At 35.6% G+C, this 17620-nt stretch overlaps 2 protein-coding genes across 2 annotated transcripts; one reads left to right on the top strand and one right to left on the bottom strand.

Moving 5' to 3' along the window:
• Positions 1-2545: 2545 nt before the first annotated feature.
• Positions 2546-7718, bottom strand: LOC113289090 (protein S-acyltransferase 10-like). The gene is made up of 11 exons (XM_026538261.1): positions 7297-7718; positions 7103-7217; positions 6313-6387; positions 6103-6171; positions 5813-5950; positions 5531-5564; positions 4584-4693; positions 4150-4236; positions 3838-3921; positions 3138-3203; positions 2546-3026 (listed from the first exon to the last, which is right to left on the bottom strand). Exons 1-11 carry the CDS (start codon positions 7388-7390, stop codon positions 2855-2857), a joined length of 1044 nt encoding a protein of 347 aa, XP_026394046.1. The 5' UTR covers positions 7391-7718; the 3' UTR covers positions 2546-2854.
• Positions 7719-10047: 2329 nt separating this feature from the next.
• LOC113291402 lies at positions 10048-11609 on the top strand. Its single transcript, XM_026540938.1, has 3 exons — positions 10048-10194; positions 10528-10961; positions 11273-11609. The coding sequence occupies exons 1-3, from the start codon at positions 10048-10050 to the stop codon at positions 11607-11609; spliced, it is 918 nt and encodes a 305-aa protein (XP_026396723.1).
• The last annotated feature ends 6011 nt before the right edge of the window (positions 11610-17620 follow it).

Raw genomic sequence — 17620 nt, 5'->3', positions numbered from 1 at the left:
CATTATTTGTATGGAGATTTTCTCTAGGTATCTTCTCTCCCTAGAACACAATAAATTTCTCCATGGCGTTAAAATAACACCTAAAAGCGAACCTATATCCCATCTCTTCTTTGCTGACGACTGTCTTCTCTTTGTAAAAGCCAATCTAGTGGAGTGCAAAAACCTTCTAGAAGCCATAGACAAATTCAGTAAAGCCTCTGGACAACTAATCAATTTTGAGAAATCATGGGTTTTTTTTAGTAAAAAGGTTGAACCGAAACACCAAATAATGATGATGAAGATTCTAAAAATTAAACATATCAACCTCAAAGATCCTTATCTAGGTGCTCCCTCTGTTCATTGACAAGTCAAAAGTTAAAACATTTGACTCTATCATAGAACGAATGGAATCTAAGTTAAAAGGATGGAAAGGAAAAATTCTTCCTCAATCCAGTAGAATGGTGTTGATTAAAGCGGTCTTAGCTAGTGTCCCAACTTTTCAAATGGGATGTTTCATCATCCCAAAAACATTAACTAAGAAAATAGATGCTATCCAGAGGGACTTCTGGTGGGGCAAGGATATTAATTCTGGTGGACTTTATCCGAAAGCCTGGCCAAGCCTTTGCAAACCTATCCATAAGGGAGGTTTGGGATTTAGGGATGCCAATAAATTTAATCTGGCAATGCTATCTAAATTGGTATGGAGACTAGTCAAAGAGAAAGGCTCACTTTGGGCAAAAACTATGAGAAATAGGTATTTCAAAAATAAGAAATACCCTCTCAGAATTAAACCCTCTACTAGAAGCTCTTGGAGTTGGAAATGTATCTGCCAAGGACTTGAGTTAATCCAAAAACATAGTATTTGGGAAATAGGAGATGGTTTAAGCGTTAACATTTGGATGGATAACTGGATTCCAGGTTTAACTTCTTCTTTGCTAGAATTTAAGAACTCGTCCAATAACCACCTATCCCTAGTAGCTGATATTTTTCTTCCTAACTCGCTATGCTGGAACATTACCCTCGTAAAAAACTCTTTCCCTGAAGACATGGCGGCTAGAATTCTGAACATGAACCTCTTTCTTGATTTTGATGGAAGCCTAAAACAAGACCAACTAAGATGGAAATTGACTACCAATGGAGAATTTACTATTAAATCTATGTATGACAAGTTGAATGAACCAGGAACAGAAATAACAAGCCTTCTTCTACCAGACTCTTTCTGGAAATCTATTTGGAAATTAGAAGTGCCTCATAGAGTTAAAGTTTTTCTATGGAAATGTCTGCAAAATGTCATTGCGAAAGATGTAAATCTTTACGGTAAAGTAGAGGATATTAATCCAAATTGTACGATGTGCGGAGAAGATCTAGAATCAGCTGAGCATCTATTCTTCCAATGTCCATATGCTAGAGAAATATGGGAAATGGCTCCTAACCTTACCTCTTTAAAACTAGATCCCTTACTTCCTTACTAGACACCTATAAGGAATGGATTAAAAAACCAAGACATGGGATATCTATAGAACTAATTCTAACAAAAAATGTAGATGATCTGGAAAGAAAGGTGTAACAGGGTCTTTGAATATAAAACTAGAACATCAACACAATTATCTCAGGATATTCAACGACATCTATCTTTTTGGACTAAGAACCACTCTAAACCTATTAAACAGACAAAGAAACCTGCTACTCCCAAACCGTCTTGGATAGCTCCGGATGATAACACACAAAAAATCAACATTGATGCATCTTGGGATTCTGATATAACCCCCTCAAGTTTTGCTATAATTTTACGTACTGATACAAGAATTTTCAAAGGAGGCAGAGCAGGACCGTCGCTATCAACAGATCCAAAAGAAGCATAAGAAATAGGAGTGTACCAGGCAGCAGTTTGGGCGAAGGAAAAGAACTTCAAAGATTTCAGCATTAAAGGAGATTGTGAAAGCTGTTTCAACTACTTGCAAGGAAAGCGCTCCGATGTTTCATGGAGAAGTAAAGCTTTACTGGATGAAGCATCTAAAATCATTAGCGAAATTCATAACTTTTTGGGGTTTCATTTTGTGCCTAGACTAGGAAATGAAGTAGCAGACTCTCTTGCTAAGTTTGCAAAAAAACTAACTTTTATTACGGACTGGGATATGACCCCTCCAACATGTGTCTTAAAAAAACTGGCAGTAGATAAATCTAATATAAGGAGAACTACACAACTCTCTATATTAGGTGGCTCTACTTCGGATGTAACTGAGCCTCCTCCGGAGTGCTAGTTTTCTTCTATGCAATTCTTTATTCACATAAACAAAATGTAGAAAAACTATCAACAGTGGGAATAGCTCAGTTGGGAGAGCGTAGGACTGAAGATCCTAACGTCAGGTGTTCGATCCACCTTCACAGCACAAATATTTTTTTAATTTTTTTGGCTTTTTCTTTTCTAGCTTTAGGCTTTGTTGTTTGAGCCATTTCTTTTGCCAGCCTCATTGCCACAGGCTTGATATCTCTACAAATTTAGAACTCGGTAATGTTTCGTTTTTTTATTAGTAGAAGTACACTTATAAAGGATGAAAATTGTTAATTCAACCAACCAACCTGTGTGATCTTTTATATTTTGCGCCCGGGATAAACAAACTCCAATATACATGTACAGTTGCACTAATTTTGTTCTCTCATATATGCATACACAGTCTACACCTCAGCCGAAAAACTCTAAAAGCTCATCAAAAGGGCTTCGGGGTTCTGAAAACTAGTAAATCCCATGTAAAAATCTACTCATCTCATATTGTTCTGTAAAAATAGGTACAGGTTTCATGTGTTACAAGAGTCACCACCGCAGATTAATTACAACAGAAGAATTCTTTCTGAAAGATATAGTTTTACACGGCAATCAGCAGCAACGACAGCATAATACATCAGAGCAGGTGTAGGGTCTTGCTCTTTCTTCAAGGTCTTCAAGTGGTGGAACTGATTCCATGTTATGTTTACCCCACGTACAACAAAATTCCCTGACATTTCTACAGATACCCTTGCTGAATGGAAATACCTTTGCAGGAATACCTCTGCAAGTAAAACAACATAAATTAAGGACATGTTACAACAATCACCAAAATAATGGCATGTGATTCGACAAAAGAAACAAATGTCAATGCTGATCCTTCAGCTACACATACCTTAGATATGGAATTCGACGCTTTCTCACTAGTTCAAAAGTGGTTTGATTTGTGAGTATAAGATAGCTGCAAAAAAACGAATCATAATTTACCTTATTATTGAAGACTTTACACTTCATGCTAATATAGAAATCCAGACAGAAATCAACACAATGACACCAAACAAACGAACACTCGGGTTATTTTTCAGACTTCAAGTTTCGCCTCCTTATAAACTAAACCAAATATTTTGGCTTGATATGCTATCAACTTGAACTGAGTATTGGCATTCTTGACATGAATAACACTCAATGGGTTGCATAATGGTCTTCTAATCATTTCCGAAAGAAAGAGAAGTACTAATAATAATCGAAACTAACCCAGGATGTGCTTTTAAGTCCTATCATATAACTTGACCACGATATGCCCTAAACATATCATATGCTGTATCCGTAATCCCAATTCTCAACCTTTTGAAAGAGCTAGGGAATAAGCTTTACATGTCTATCAATGACCTTGGTATTTGTAAAGATAGTCGAAGTTACTATCACTGTCTGACCACTGTAACTACCACCCACACTCGGCTTATACATTTAAAACATCACAGTAAGTAGACAATGATGCCAGTAAACCATGCAACCAACGCATAATGAATTTTTGTAACAATAATACCAAACTGAAGAATAATCAAAATGATTGCTCTTCGAAGAACAGAACTTACTTGTGGAAAATAAGGAGGAGGAAAATGAATATGGTGCACATGAACAAAGTCGCCAGAAGTAATATCATAATCGCATCAATCCACCTGATGAAGGAAAGTGTGGCATTATTAAAATTTGTTCAGTGAGTTATAAATTACCTCAATCCACCCAGCAACCCACATTTCTAAGTGGATGACACTAAAACATACATACATTGGTTTTGATCGATAACTGTAGATTCAGCTATACATATCTGATACTAACATGTTACCGGAATATGATAAATTTTTTATAACAGGTAAACAGTGTTTTTACCACAGAAATCAACATACCATGCTCGAAGAGTATCAGACCGCAAATAAGAGATGTATAAGATGACAGTCCAGAAGCACAATATGTTCTCTTCGAAAATATACCACCTAAAAAAAATAATTTGCATCAAGGAAAATGAAAATCATATCATCCCACAGTAAATACATCTTTTTATGCTGAAGTCTAAAATAAAAATTGGGCTTAAAAAGTTCATTCCCCTTTCCTGATAGGCCGCTTTCATACAAAATTGAAAGCTAGGCCAATCTCCACATCAGGCAAGATGTTTCTTCCCAAACTATGTCGACACAAGGAAATGAATCTCTTATTTTAACTGGAGAAAATGTGAAGCCAGTGCTGGCTTTGGTCGATATAAGATAAAATAGCCTAACCGTTTATCCACAACAAATAGATCAGACTACTAAAAGACGAAATTGTACAACAAAATAAAACTCACCAAAATCGAAAATGATTATCCTGGCCTATGCATGTCCCGAGCCAAACACAATGATGGTCAAACTTAAGAACACATTTATCGCAGTCATGACAATGCTTTGATCGTGGAGGCTGAAAAAACATCACACACCGTGTAATATACAAAGACGTTAGAAGACCACTGATAAATCCTACAAATGCAAAGAAATCTCTGCAGAATATCTAACACATAAAAATTTGAAAACCTTCACTCACACACAACCAAAATGCTGCAATCTTACAACCGCAACATGCAAGTTAACAACAACAAATAGAATTCTTGTTACGTTGATAAGGTTACTAAACTCAAACTAAAAATTTCAGTTCTTTTTGGCTATTACAAGTTTCCTATAGTTGATATATCCAGAAAAGCAAACAAACTATTAACATTTAGCTCAAAAATTGCCTACTTAAGACTCTAGAGATGAACAACACTTCTGGATCTAGTAATGGAGAACTGTCTAGGTGCAGACTCTTGGAAGATCCTTGTGAAAAGTTTATGTGCTTATGTAGTTATAAAGTTTTGTTCCCAGTTTTAAGTTTCAAGCTACAGTTTGATAACTTGATCTTGTTCATGCTTGTGTTATTATTCAATAATCACTGCTTTTCTTCTGTTTCTGTCTTTCCTACAACTTTTTTAGGTATTAGTTTCTCGGTGATAAACGTCTAGGATCTACCTGGAAGGCTAAACAAAGAATCATGTGTACCCAGTGACATGTTCTATACAATGAAGCAGGAACTGGAATCAAGGATAGTTAGTAGATTCATGTGATGCCTAGCCACATATGTGCATACGTGAAACACTGTAACTACTACGTATATACCTCCAGTTGAATTTCAATACATCATCCAATACAGGTAAGGTAGATGTTACAATTCATCCCTAGTAATACAGTAAAGAATTATGTAGCATAAATTTGATGGTATTACCTGCACTATATTACAGTGGCTGCAGGTCCAAGTCCTGCAAGATCAAGTCAACAAGTTAGTTGCAATTTGGGGAATAGCACTGATGTTAACTCAAAAGCGTGGAGAAATTATAAAAATATATATTAACCTAGCCTCCTTATCCGAGCCATATTAATTGGATCAGATGGGGTTAGTTAAAAGATTCGTAAGTTCAACAACAGCTCTCCCAAGTAAACAATCATCGTATAACTTTTTCACTGACCTAAACATAATGAAGCAGAAAACCAAGCGGAGTTTCTGTACCTTACTGATGATCCCGGGGGGTACATGTCCATAACCATCTTTGTCCATGGTGTGCTGAATGATCCTGAATAAGTTCTTCCGACCTGGTCCCCTTCCACAGAGATAGTCAAGCTTCCGTCTCCGCTTGAAGCAGATTGTCTTTGCTTGATCATTATAAATTAAAGTTAGTAAATAATCATATTGGTAAGGATTTTCCACTTTCTTCTAATAGTATTATTAGAACAAGCAAATATTATCTCAGTGATACCAAGTCAAAATACGAAAATTACGGAAAAAATCATCAATCTTACTTCGAGTCTGATGTCTTTCTGAATGCAGCATGTGACTCATTGACAACCCTCATTGCGTCAAGGACATACCTAATGCAAGATATATGCATAATGAGAATATGGACGACAGAAACAAACGGAAAATGACAGCATATGGTTAATCTTATCAACGCTTTTAAGCAAATGTCCAAGTCAAAAGATGGTGTTTAAATGAACTGAGATGGTAGCTACCCAGGAGAAGTTCCTGCTGTAATGAAATATTGGGCTAAGGTTGCAAGAAGCACAAACAAGTATGCTGCGGTGTACCTGAGAAAATAGGAATAAAGTTAGCAAATAGCCAAATACAAAAGAAATAAACTATGGTGAAATGCAGTAATATAGACCTGATAATCTAGAAATTAATCACTCCTACAAATAAATATAAGGTCTAAAGTAAGTTTTAAGTTGAAGTGCCAAAGAAATTGTTTGTATCAGCTATAGACACCGTACTTCCAGCCTACCACATAGAAATAGGCACAGAACATCTGGGAGGAACACGGTACCAAACAATTCTCACTTCTTTTCTTAAAGAAAAAAGCTAGGAAAAGTGGCAACAAAAATCAATCGCCACAGTTCACTTGAAAGATTAATATGCGGGTATTTTGTGCTAAAGACTATAGTACAAGTGTTAGGCCTAAAAATTGACTTGTTGGTGAACAACCCCCCTTGAACCTTCCACTAAACTATCGCTACCTAATATTAAATCGATCTAACAGTTGCTTCTATCAGTTGGAGATTTTAGGGCCAGCAGTGGTCAAAAACAAAAAACGTATCCGAACTAGCTGCAGCACAATAAATGAAACCACCTTTTGTACTTATCATTGTTAGCTTGTTATTCTAGTAACTTTGGTTAACTTGTACAATCTACCCATAGGTACTGTGAAATGCTTAGCTTACAATTACTAGAGTGTTGTAAATTTCATTAAAAACCTAATATAACTAGAAAATACAGAATATAATTAGAAGGGTTTGACATACATACCATGGTTGATTAACCGTTTTCTGGATCAAATCTTTGTCAAAAATAAATAAAACACCAACATATAACAAATGAAGCATCACTAGAGACGCTTTCAAACCCCATGACGATCTCGTCTCTGAAAAATCAAATCCCACAATTAAAAATAAATAAATAAATCCTCAAAAATCAAAACTGATAGAGAATAGAAAACTAACCAGGATCAGAGAGACAAGGGATTATCTTAGAACAGCATCCGCAAATTGTATCGCGTAAGCCGCGAATTTGGCTGCAAAACCCAATGTTTGTCATCAAAACCAACACCTTCTCATTACCATTGACTCGACAAGGACAAGGAAATTATTTGATTCCAATTTGGAAGAAGAAGAAGAAGCAGTAAAATTGAATGTCGGAAGGATGAAACCGAGGGTGATGAATCGTGGAGAAGTAGTAATTTATGTAGACTATGGAGTATTAATTATGAATCGAGAGAAAAGAACAGCGCAGCAGCAGAAGAATTTAATTCCTAGATTTAATAAATGATGGATGGGTTACTGGTTTTTCCCCGCGGACTTGATTGAATTGAATGGATGGTGCGTAATGGACACACCTTTGTGCGTAATTTAGCATCGATACTTGGGAATATGATTCTGTGCAAGTTAGCAAAGAGTTGAGTATGTAATGATTATGTCCTATGCTACATGGTCCGACCATGAGATAAACTCTAGTTTGGGATCAGGCTTTGGTTGAAAAGAGTTTTATGGTGGTGACTCATCGGAGAATCTAGAATCTAACTCATTTTTGAATTTGACCTATTGCTGCAAATATCACGTATTCAAGTATCCTGACGGCGATATTCGTTGACCTGTTTGTACTCGCCAATTCAATTGGGAAAGGGTCGAATAATTGTCGAAAAGAATCTTTCATTAGAGCCTTGAATCCTAATACAACATTCTTTTCTTCACCATGTTTTAGTGTGAATTTTCCAACAGTTTTTCGACAATTATTCTCGACATGGAGGGTGAATCTTCAATGGCTGATGCGCAATCACTGCAAATCATGAATCAGACTTTTAATAGGTTAGAACGATTTGAAGGACAGGGTTTTACTCACTGGCAGGAAACTCTCAAATTCAATCTTATGTTTCTGAAACTTTGGTACATTCTGGAAGATGGGTTAGAGGCCATTCCTGCTGTTACTAACAAGGACGATGAGGAATTGAAGAGAAGGCGAAAGAAGCGTGAAGAAGATGATTTCATGGGCCGAGGTCATACTCTGAATGCTTTGGGTTTGAACGTTTACAATGCTCATCGTACTTATGGAACTGCGAAGGAACTATGGACTGCACTGGAGAACAAATACAAGATTTCTGAGGCCAGTAACAAGAAGTTCCTGATTTGCAAATTTATGGATTGGAAAATGGTTGACAGTAAGTCTATCATTGCCCAGGTCAGTGATCTTTTGCTTATTGTTAATCATCTTAAAGATGTTGGTATTGATCTTGTAAGTTCATTCATTGTTGGGGTTATTATTTCTCGTCTCCCCTCTTCATGGAATAGTTACAAGAAGAAACTGAAGCATGCTGAAACTGACTATGACTTAGAAGGCTTGCAGCGTCATCTTCGCATTGAAGAAGATGCTCGTAAGCGTGAGATTAAGGATAGTCAGCAAACTGAAAATTATTCTAAGATTAATAATGTGCAAGAATCGAAAACTTCGAATTCTTTGAAAGTTCAGAATGATTCTCAGTTTAAGAAGCAAGATCCAAACAAGAATGGTAAGAAGAAGGGCCCTTGCTGCTTCTGTAAGAAACCCGGCCATATTGCTCGTGATTGTCGTCAAAAGAAGAAACAAATGAATAAGGAAGCAAATATGGTCGATGATTCTAAACTTGTCATTGTTGTGCAAGAGGCAAATACTGTTTCAGATCATGGAAGTGGATGGTGGTACGATACTGGTGCAACCATTCATATCTGTAAAGACTGAAATCTTTACAAGACATATGAGCCTGTTGTCGGAGAAGATGTGATTTCTGCATATCGTCTTCCTAGTAAAGTACATGGCAAAGGCACTATTGAACTCAAGTTTACTTCTGGAAAAATTGTTACCCTTACCAATGTATTACATGTCCCACACATATGTAAAAACCTTGTTTCTGGAGTCCTTGTTAACAAGGCAGGTTTCGAGGTTAAGTTTGGATCTGATAAGTTTGTATTGTCCAAAAACGGAAAGTTTGTTGGACAAGGATATCCTTGTAACGGAATGGTTAAACTTAATTTAATAAATAATGGTTCTGCTTATATGGTTTAATACATGAATTTAATGCACCATATACACCTCAACAAAATGGTATTGCTGAAAGAAAGAATAGGACTTTGATTGACATGGTTAATGTTATGCTTATTAGTTCTGGTTTGCCTAATTCTTTGTGGGGTGAAGCCATGTTTTCTGCATGCTATATTTTGAATAGAGTACCTTTGAAAAAGAAGAATGTTTCCCCTTATGAACTGTGGTTTAAGAGAAAACCTAATTTGAAAAGACTTAAAGCATGGGGTTGCCTAGCGTATGTTAGAAATCCTGATCCTAAAAGACCAAAGCTAGGAAATAGGGCCTATAAATGTGCTTTTGTTGGATACTCTCTTAATAGTATTACCTACAGATGTTTAATCCTTGACACTTTTGAGATTATAGAATCTGTAGATGTGGAATTTTTTGAAAGCATGACAAGGACAAGTTCTCAGACACTACCCACTGAATACCCATTGTTACCAAGTCTAGAACCAATGGAGACTGATAACAATGATGAACCTTCCTGCTCTACACAAAACAATGATATTTAAGTTCCTACTGAATATATTGAACCTACAAAAAGTACGAGAGGAAGAATAGAGAGAAAGCCTGGCCCAGAATTCAAATATTATCTTGTAGAAGGTGATAAGAATGAAATTCTTAGCACCACCATGTATAATATGCATGATGAAGGTGATCCTAAAACCTATGCTGAGGCAATAAGCTCCAGAGATGCTAATTTCTTGAAAGAAGCTATCAATGATGAAAAGCATTCCCATTTGACATATGGAACTTGGATATATTGTGATTTACCTCCTGGTGCTAAGGCAATAGGATGTAAATGGATATTCAAGAGAAAGTTGAATGCTGATAGTACCATTTATAATTTTAAGGCCATATTGGTTGCTAAGGGTTACGAACAACAACATGGTATTGATTACTTTGATACATATGCACCTGTTGCATGAATCACATCTATTCGTTGCTTGATTGCACTATCTTCTATTCATAAGCTAGTTGTACATCAAATGGATGTCAAAACCGCTTTTCTACATGGTGATTTAGAAGAAGAGATATATATGAAACAACCTGAAGGTTTCATATTGTCAGGCCAAGAGAAGAAAGTGTGTAAACTAGTGAAATCTCTTTATGGCTTGAAGCAAGCTCCCATGCAATGGCATGAGAAGTTCGACAAAGTAGCTCTGTCATATGGTTTTGTTGTGAATGATGCTGATAAGTGTATCTATAGTACAGAAGATAAATCTGAGTTCGTGATTCTATGCTTGTATGTTGATGACATGCTTATTTTTGGGTCTGACTTGTCTATTGTGGAACAAACTAAGAAATTCCTTAGTTCAAACTTTGACATGAAAGATCTAGGGGAGGCTGATGTGATATTAGGAATTAAAATCTTAAGCAAGGGAGATGAGTTGGTCTTAACCGAATCTCATTACATTGAGAAATTTCTCAAGAAATATGGTCATTTTGATCACAAACCAGCACTTATCCCTCTAGATCCTAGTGTGAAGTTAACGAAGAACACTGATAGAGCTCATAAACAACTCGAGTATTCCAGTGTTGTTGGCAGTCTTATGTATGTTATGCATTGCACAAGACCGGACATAGCCCAAGCAGTGGGAGTGTTATGTCGTTTCTCAAGTAACCCTGGAATTGAACATTGGAAAGCAATTTCAAGAGTGTTGGCTTACTTGAAGGGAACCATAAATTATGGTTTACACTTCCAGAGATATCCCGCTGTATTAAAAGGATACAGTGGTGCGAACTGGAACAATGTAGAATCCAAATCCAAATCTACCATTGGATGGATATTTACATTGGGAGGTGTTGTTGTGTCTTGGAGTTCCAAGAAGCAGACCTGCATTTCTGATTCAACAATGTTGTCAGAATTGATTGCATTACAGATGCATGTAAGGAGGCAGAATGGCTTAGAAATTTACTAGTAGAAATCCCATTATGGATGAAGCCAGTTCCTTCTGTTATGATTAATTGTGACAATCAGGACACGATCTATAAGGTCTCAAACAAGACTTATAATGGAAAGTCAAGACATGCTAGTCTTAGACATCAGATTGTCAGACAATTACTCAAAAGGGGAGTAGTTGCAGTAAACTATATTGAATCGAAAAATAACTTGGCAGACCCTTTCACAAAGTGTCTACCAAAGGATGTGCATTCAATAAAGTGTAAGGAGATGGGACTCAGGTCTGTGAAAGAAGTTTGATCACCAATAACGGAAACCCAACTTATGTTATATTTTGAAAAAGATAAACTAAGTTCAATGTGGTACTACCAAGTTATTGCAGTGGTTATGGTACAACATTAGAGCCTTGAACCCTAATACAACATTCTTTTCTTCACCCTGTTTTAGTGTCAATTTTCCAACAGGTGTCAGTTTAGTTTATCGGGAAATATACCCAAATGCATGTAAGACTAGCTAAAAAAAATCGATTTTATATAAATTCTGATATCTCCATCGTAAACTGGCACCTCCCATTAATAATGTTGGTGGTCTTAAGTCATAATACCCAAATATCAGTACTCCATGTTATTTTGGGGTTGTTGTTTTTTATATATTCAAATTGGAAACTCTTGAACTAAAAACTACCTAGTTACCTACCTCAAATGCGAGAATCTGCCTCGACCAAATGAAAAGCCAAGTTAGCACAGAAAAGTATATATCCTCTTGGCACTATCAGAACACTATCAGAAAAGCTCTTTTGCGGTAGACAAAAGAGAAAAGACAAGTACAAACGACCAATTATTCGGTTATGTTGTTGGAACTTGGGATCGTGATTTGGATCTAGCAGGTCACCGTACAAAGTTGTTCAAATATGTATGCATATTTTTTATTCAGATTATAAACCTTTGATCAAAGAAAACACTTTAAAGTATTTAGTATCCTCATATCAGTCAAACAGTTCGATTAAATTAGGACATGAACTCCTATGGTGGTAGGGTTACATGAATCAATGTCAATGTGTGCATTATTATACCTGCATTCTATGCAGCATCGAATTATATACATAAAATCGGTCAATTAACCCAATAATAATAATTTCTGGATGAAAAAGATATGTAAAATTTTATACTGTTTAAATGGACGAGAATATAAACACATCCAGGATGTAAATAGTTTATCCTACCCATTTCAAATATCTTTTTTTATTTTTGATTTATATGAGGATGCATCGAGTTTCATCCTCGCTATTTTTTAAGTTTAAATCAGAATGAATCTAGATTCATTCTTGCTATTTTTTTGGTGTCCATTTCACCCATACTAATTTTTACTCGTCCATAACAACCTTGTTTTAACAATATTTGAAAAACTGTTTCCGAATTATATATCCACAAATAGGTGGCCAAGAAAGAAAAAAATATTGCACGAGTATAAACCTTACCGACCATTCTCATGCAAGTAAGTGGGTGGCCAAGAAAATCCTGCACACCTAACTAAATGACTTAACGGTGCACGTGCTTTGTCATGGGCTCTAACTAAGAAAAACAACGGCAGTTCATGGGGTCAGGTGGTACTTACATAGTCCGTTGGATCAAACTATCATTCCTTATTTTGTCCCACGTATACACCCTACTCATGGTTTTGTGGCACCTGGATAACTGAAGTCTTGTATGAATTGAGAGGCATTTCATAACAAAGTGGTTGTTGAAGTGTGAGGTCTACAGCCATTAAAACTCTCGAGGTTCATTATACGACCGTTCCACATGTCCTGCATCTGAATTTCATGGATTCCTGGACTGGACTCAGCAGATCAGCTTATTTCGGGCCTAGAAACGAAAGGGAAACATACCAATTCTCTATTTTCTTACAGTGGATAGGGATGGCTCCACCCTGGAGGGATCACCCCAGATAAAGTCTCGGTCTATTTTGACCATATGCCTCATTAAGCCTCTACTCCCGACTAAATTCGTAGGAGAGGGATTAGAGCATCCACGGTCATGAAAGTCAAAAAAGCCAAATAAGTAAAAAAAAAAAAAGGGTAATTCATAGTAAAAGACTAACAAACACTGTTAGTATGATTTAAGAGTAGAGTTATCTAATATGAAGGGGTGATTACGATCTATTTCAAGACTTTGTCTAATGGAAGGTGATGTGTTATAGAAACTGGAAGGAAAAGATTTGATTCTCAAACTTGTAAAGATTTTGATTCTAATTTAAATTTCTAAAGCTAAATAAATAAAACTCAATTTTAAGTTGATATCAAGGTTGTAGAGAAATCAGGCTAACAATTCCACTATTTATAAATATCAAAGTGATTTAAATTCATTAATTATAGTTATGCAATTGTTCACACGTTCAATTTGATTCTAAAATATTGCCAAAGTAGATTTTTAGAAGTAACAACTGTAAATTGAAAGCATGGGACATCAAAACCCTAAGCTAAGCATGCTCCATCAATAGAAATCACAATTGCTTAACAAAAATTATTAACTCAATTTCTATTCAAAGCAAAATCATAAATATAACTGCATAAATTAATAAAATAGGAAATACCACTTTTTTATTGGCAGAATAGGTTCCTCCGTCACCCCAGAAATTGGGTTTAGTTCATCATGTTGGAAGTACGCTCAAAATATGAATTCATTGTTCAAAATGTGTTTAAAAAGATGAAATTATAATAAAACAGAGAATAGTAACGCTTTAAAAATGCATTACAAAACCCATTGTTACAGAGAAACAGTTGCAAAAGGTAATCGGCTGTCACTAAAAGTCTTTAGCAAGCAATACTGGATGCGACAGTTTTGTTGATCTGTGACTAACCTGAGCAGATCAATGTTCTTCGTGTTCTTGAGCACGTTGTAGCAAAGAACTTTCCTGCAACTTCTGATTTCTCCTATTCTTGCTCTCTAAACTTCCCCAAACTCTCGATTATTTTTCTTTAGATTCCAATAACCCCCTTTTATACCCAACAACACGTCCGAATCTCTATAATAACTTCTCAAAATTCTGTAATATTTTATTTCCGAGTTACAGGAATTATTTTCTTTTTTATCTTCTCCACGCTATTTTCTTCAATCAACACACTCCAACACGTTCCTTCTTCATCCCACACAATACCAAACAGGCTGCAGCTTATGAAATCCTTGAAAAATATCTCAATCAACTCGTGGCAGTTAAAGGAAAAACCTGAGCCCTATATTTTTCTTTCACTTGATTATCCAGCCCAGTTCTATCAAATCAATCAACCATAACATCCATGTTAAGCCCAAACAGATCCATCAAAACAAAATCCAGCAATTGAATCTCCCTCAAGCACCTTCAAAAGCCGAACCCTAATTTCTGCCTATGAAATCCTAATTTCTCGCCAAAATCCTATTCAAATTGGGAAGAAAATGGTGCCCCTTATCAGAAAACGGGTCTCTTTAGCAATTGGTGATACAAATAGCAATCTTGTGGTGCAAAGAAATTTGTGGGATGCAAGCAGTAGTTTTAGGCTGTAATTAGTAATTTTGGGGTGTAAATAGTAAAACTCATGGATGTCTTTATCAACTCTTCTGGGTTCCTTTAACACATTTCTGAGGTGTCTCTGGAGGTTCAAATATCATATTTTGAGTAAATTTTTTTCGCAAGAGTTTATTTCTCCAAAAACACCTACATACACATAAAACACCATAATACGTACAAAAATAAGCATTATCAATAATATAGATTAAGATAAATCAGATACCATCGGTAGGCATTCCTTCCCAATTAAGATCACATATAAAGTTTCTAGCTTTTTTGGTAAGGGTATTATCTACTTCATTGCCATACCTACGAACAAATTTCAAACCAATAAATTTTTGGCAACACGCTATTAATTTGTTTGTTTCATCCAAAGCGCCCAACTTACTCTGCTAGGAAATTGAGACAGATCATCCATTCAAAATATCCATGAGATTCTTATAATCACCCTTTATACTAAAATTATGCACATGCTCCTCTTTGGCCCAAGTTGCTGCTTGGAGAAGACCTATTAATGCTTTTGCTTCTTCCGGGATGCTCTCTGAGATTGGTTCTACTCTTGCCTTTTTGAATTTACTTGCAATATTTCTGAGAATTAGGAGATGCATAATTTTTGGAGATCCAAGAAGGATCGGTATTAATATTTTGGGTCCCTGTTTCAGGTTATATACAAGTTGTCCAAATTTCCTTTGTGATGTTGTTTTAAATATTATTGTTATTTGATCAGACCAGAAATTTGGATGTCTTTGTAATTTTAGGGGTACTTGATATGGTGTGTTTCGTTTTCCTTGAAAAAACTATGACACATCTTCCTTTCGATGTGAACCACATTTTGGCTATGGTAATTTCAGAGGTCATAGAGAACTGGAAATCTGAGATCCATTCTTTAAAGATATATTAATAAAGATACTTGAGGGTGGAAAGTTAAACTATATGGATTTTGAGATAGAAGCCACACAGATTTAGCAAAAGGACAATGAAAGAACAAGTATTCTACAATTTCATTATTACCACAACCAAATTAACAAGAATGTGATATATCTTTAACAATTCGAAAAGTCTAAGTTTATGGGAAGCGCATTCTGCAGACATTTCCAGAAAAAATAATTTATTCTTTGAGAAATTTATAAATTTCATAATCCTTTCAAAAGTTATCCTGCATATTTAGATTGGTTGAATCTAGGCCAGGTGAATTCAGCTTTTTATACATGGATTTCGCAGTGAATTCAATTGAAGGGGTTAAGATCCATTTTATCTTGTCCACCCTAGGATTATTATCAAAGTAAGTGAAAACTTTGATATTACTTATTTTGGTAGCGATATAAGAAGGGAAGATAAAGTGAATGAGAGTGGAGTTACACTTTTTGTTGACATCTAAAAGATCTACAACGAGTGTTAAATGGTTGTTGGAGTTATTCCTGAATTGTGCCAAAGAATCTTCCAAGTTTGGTGCCCAGATCTCATCCCAGATGTTTATTTATTCCTCACCCCCCCACTTCCTAGATACGATTTTGTTTGAAAAATTTTAAGCCCTTCCATATCTAAGAGTTAGAGGGGATGCTTTGGCTCTCAGAAGGAATTTCTTCTTAAAGTGTTAAGGTTTTAAGGAAGAGGCCGCATGGATTTTGGTTTATTTATCAATCTCCAAACTACTTTTGTTAACATTGTTATATTATTTAAGTGTACATCTCTGAAACATGGGCCTCTTTCGCACATTGGTTTACATAGTTTTCTCCAAGATCTATGATAAAAGCCTTTAGCACTAGACTCATTTCCCCCACCATAAGTCCCTTTGTGAGACATTTATTTTGTGGGTTATTTATTTTTTGGAATGATAAATCATCCCAATTGGAATGTCGGTAAGCTATCCAGGACATACTTATTTAAAACCAATTTTCTGGGCTGAGAGAGAAGTTTTCTCTTACAACCTTGGCTTTTAGTTCCATTTTCCTCATAGTGGAATCAAAAACTTTTATTTTGGATCTATCTATGAAAAGTGGCTCTCCTAAGTACGATTCCTTTAGGTTAATCTGTTTGATTTTAAGAAGTTTGGAAATCATCCTCTAGTGTTTATGACGCATTTTTTACTGAAAAACAAACCAGACTTATCAAAGTTAATTAGTTGTCCAGATGCTTTACTGAAAGTTTCAATAGCTATAAGTAAGTTTTTACATTCTACAAGGTATGCTTTCACAATAGGCAGACAATCAAGAAAAAAAGAAAAAGATGAGAGATAGGAAAGCATGGTGGAGTTAGCTTAACCCCATGGTTTTTCCTTTAAAGAGAGAGAATATATCTAAAAATATTTTTACACAAATTATGAATAGATAAGGAGATAAAGGATATTCTTTGTTAGAGCATTGCTCAGTTGAACCCACCAAGCGTTGGTATGCCAAGTTTGGTTGTCAAATTTTAGTATTAAAACTCAATTAGGGTCACGTGATTAAATTACTAGAGTCAACTTCATTTAGGTTAGACTAGAAAGTCTATGAGTGTTGAGACACACAAGTATTACTCTGAAGAACTGAAGAACGTGAATACGTATCGACTACAATGAAGACATCATCTTTCCACTTGAGGTTAGTGATACTAACTTGACTTGTTTCCATTCGTTTCTTTCAAGTCGTTCATAACATGCAAGGTTATGTATATGATACTATAGTATTAGACTTGTTCATATTAGTATGATTAAAGTTTCAATGAAGTATACTGAATTACGAAATATAACGTTTATCTTTTGAACTTCGGAAATGCGACATCGACATAATTTA

This window comes from Papaver somniferum, chromosome 6, assembly GCF_003573695.1.
Source record: "Papaver somniferum cultivar HN1 chromosome 6, ASM357369v1, whole genome shotgun sequence".
Lineage (NCBI taxonomy): Eukaryota > Viridiplantae > Streptophyta > Magnoliopsida > Ranunculales > Papaveraceae > Papaver > Papaver somniferum.
This window is presented reverse-complemented; position numbering and strand designations above follow the sequence as displayed.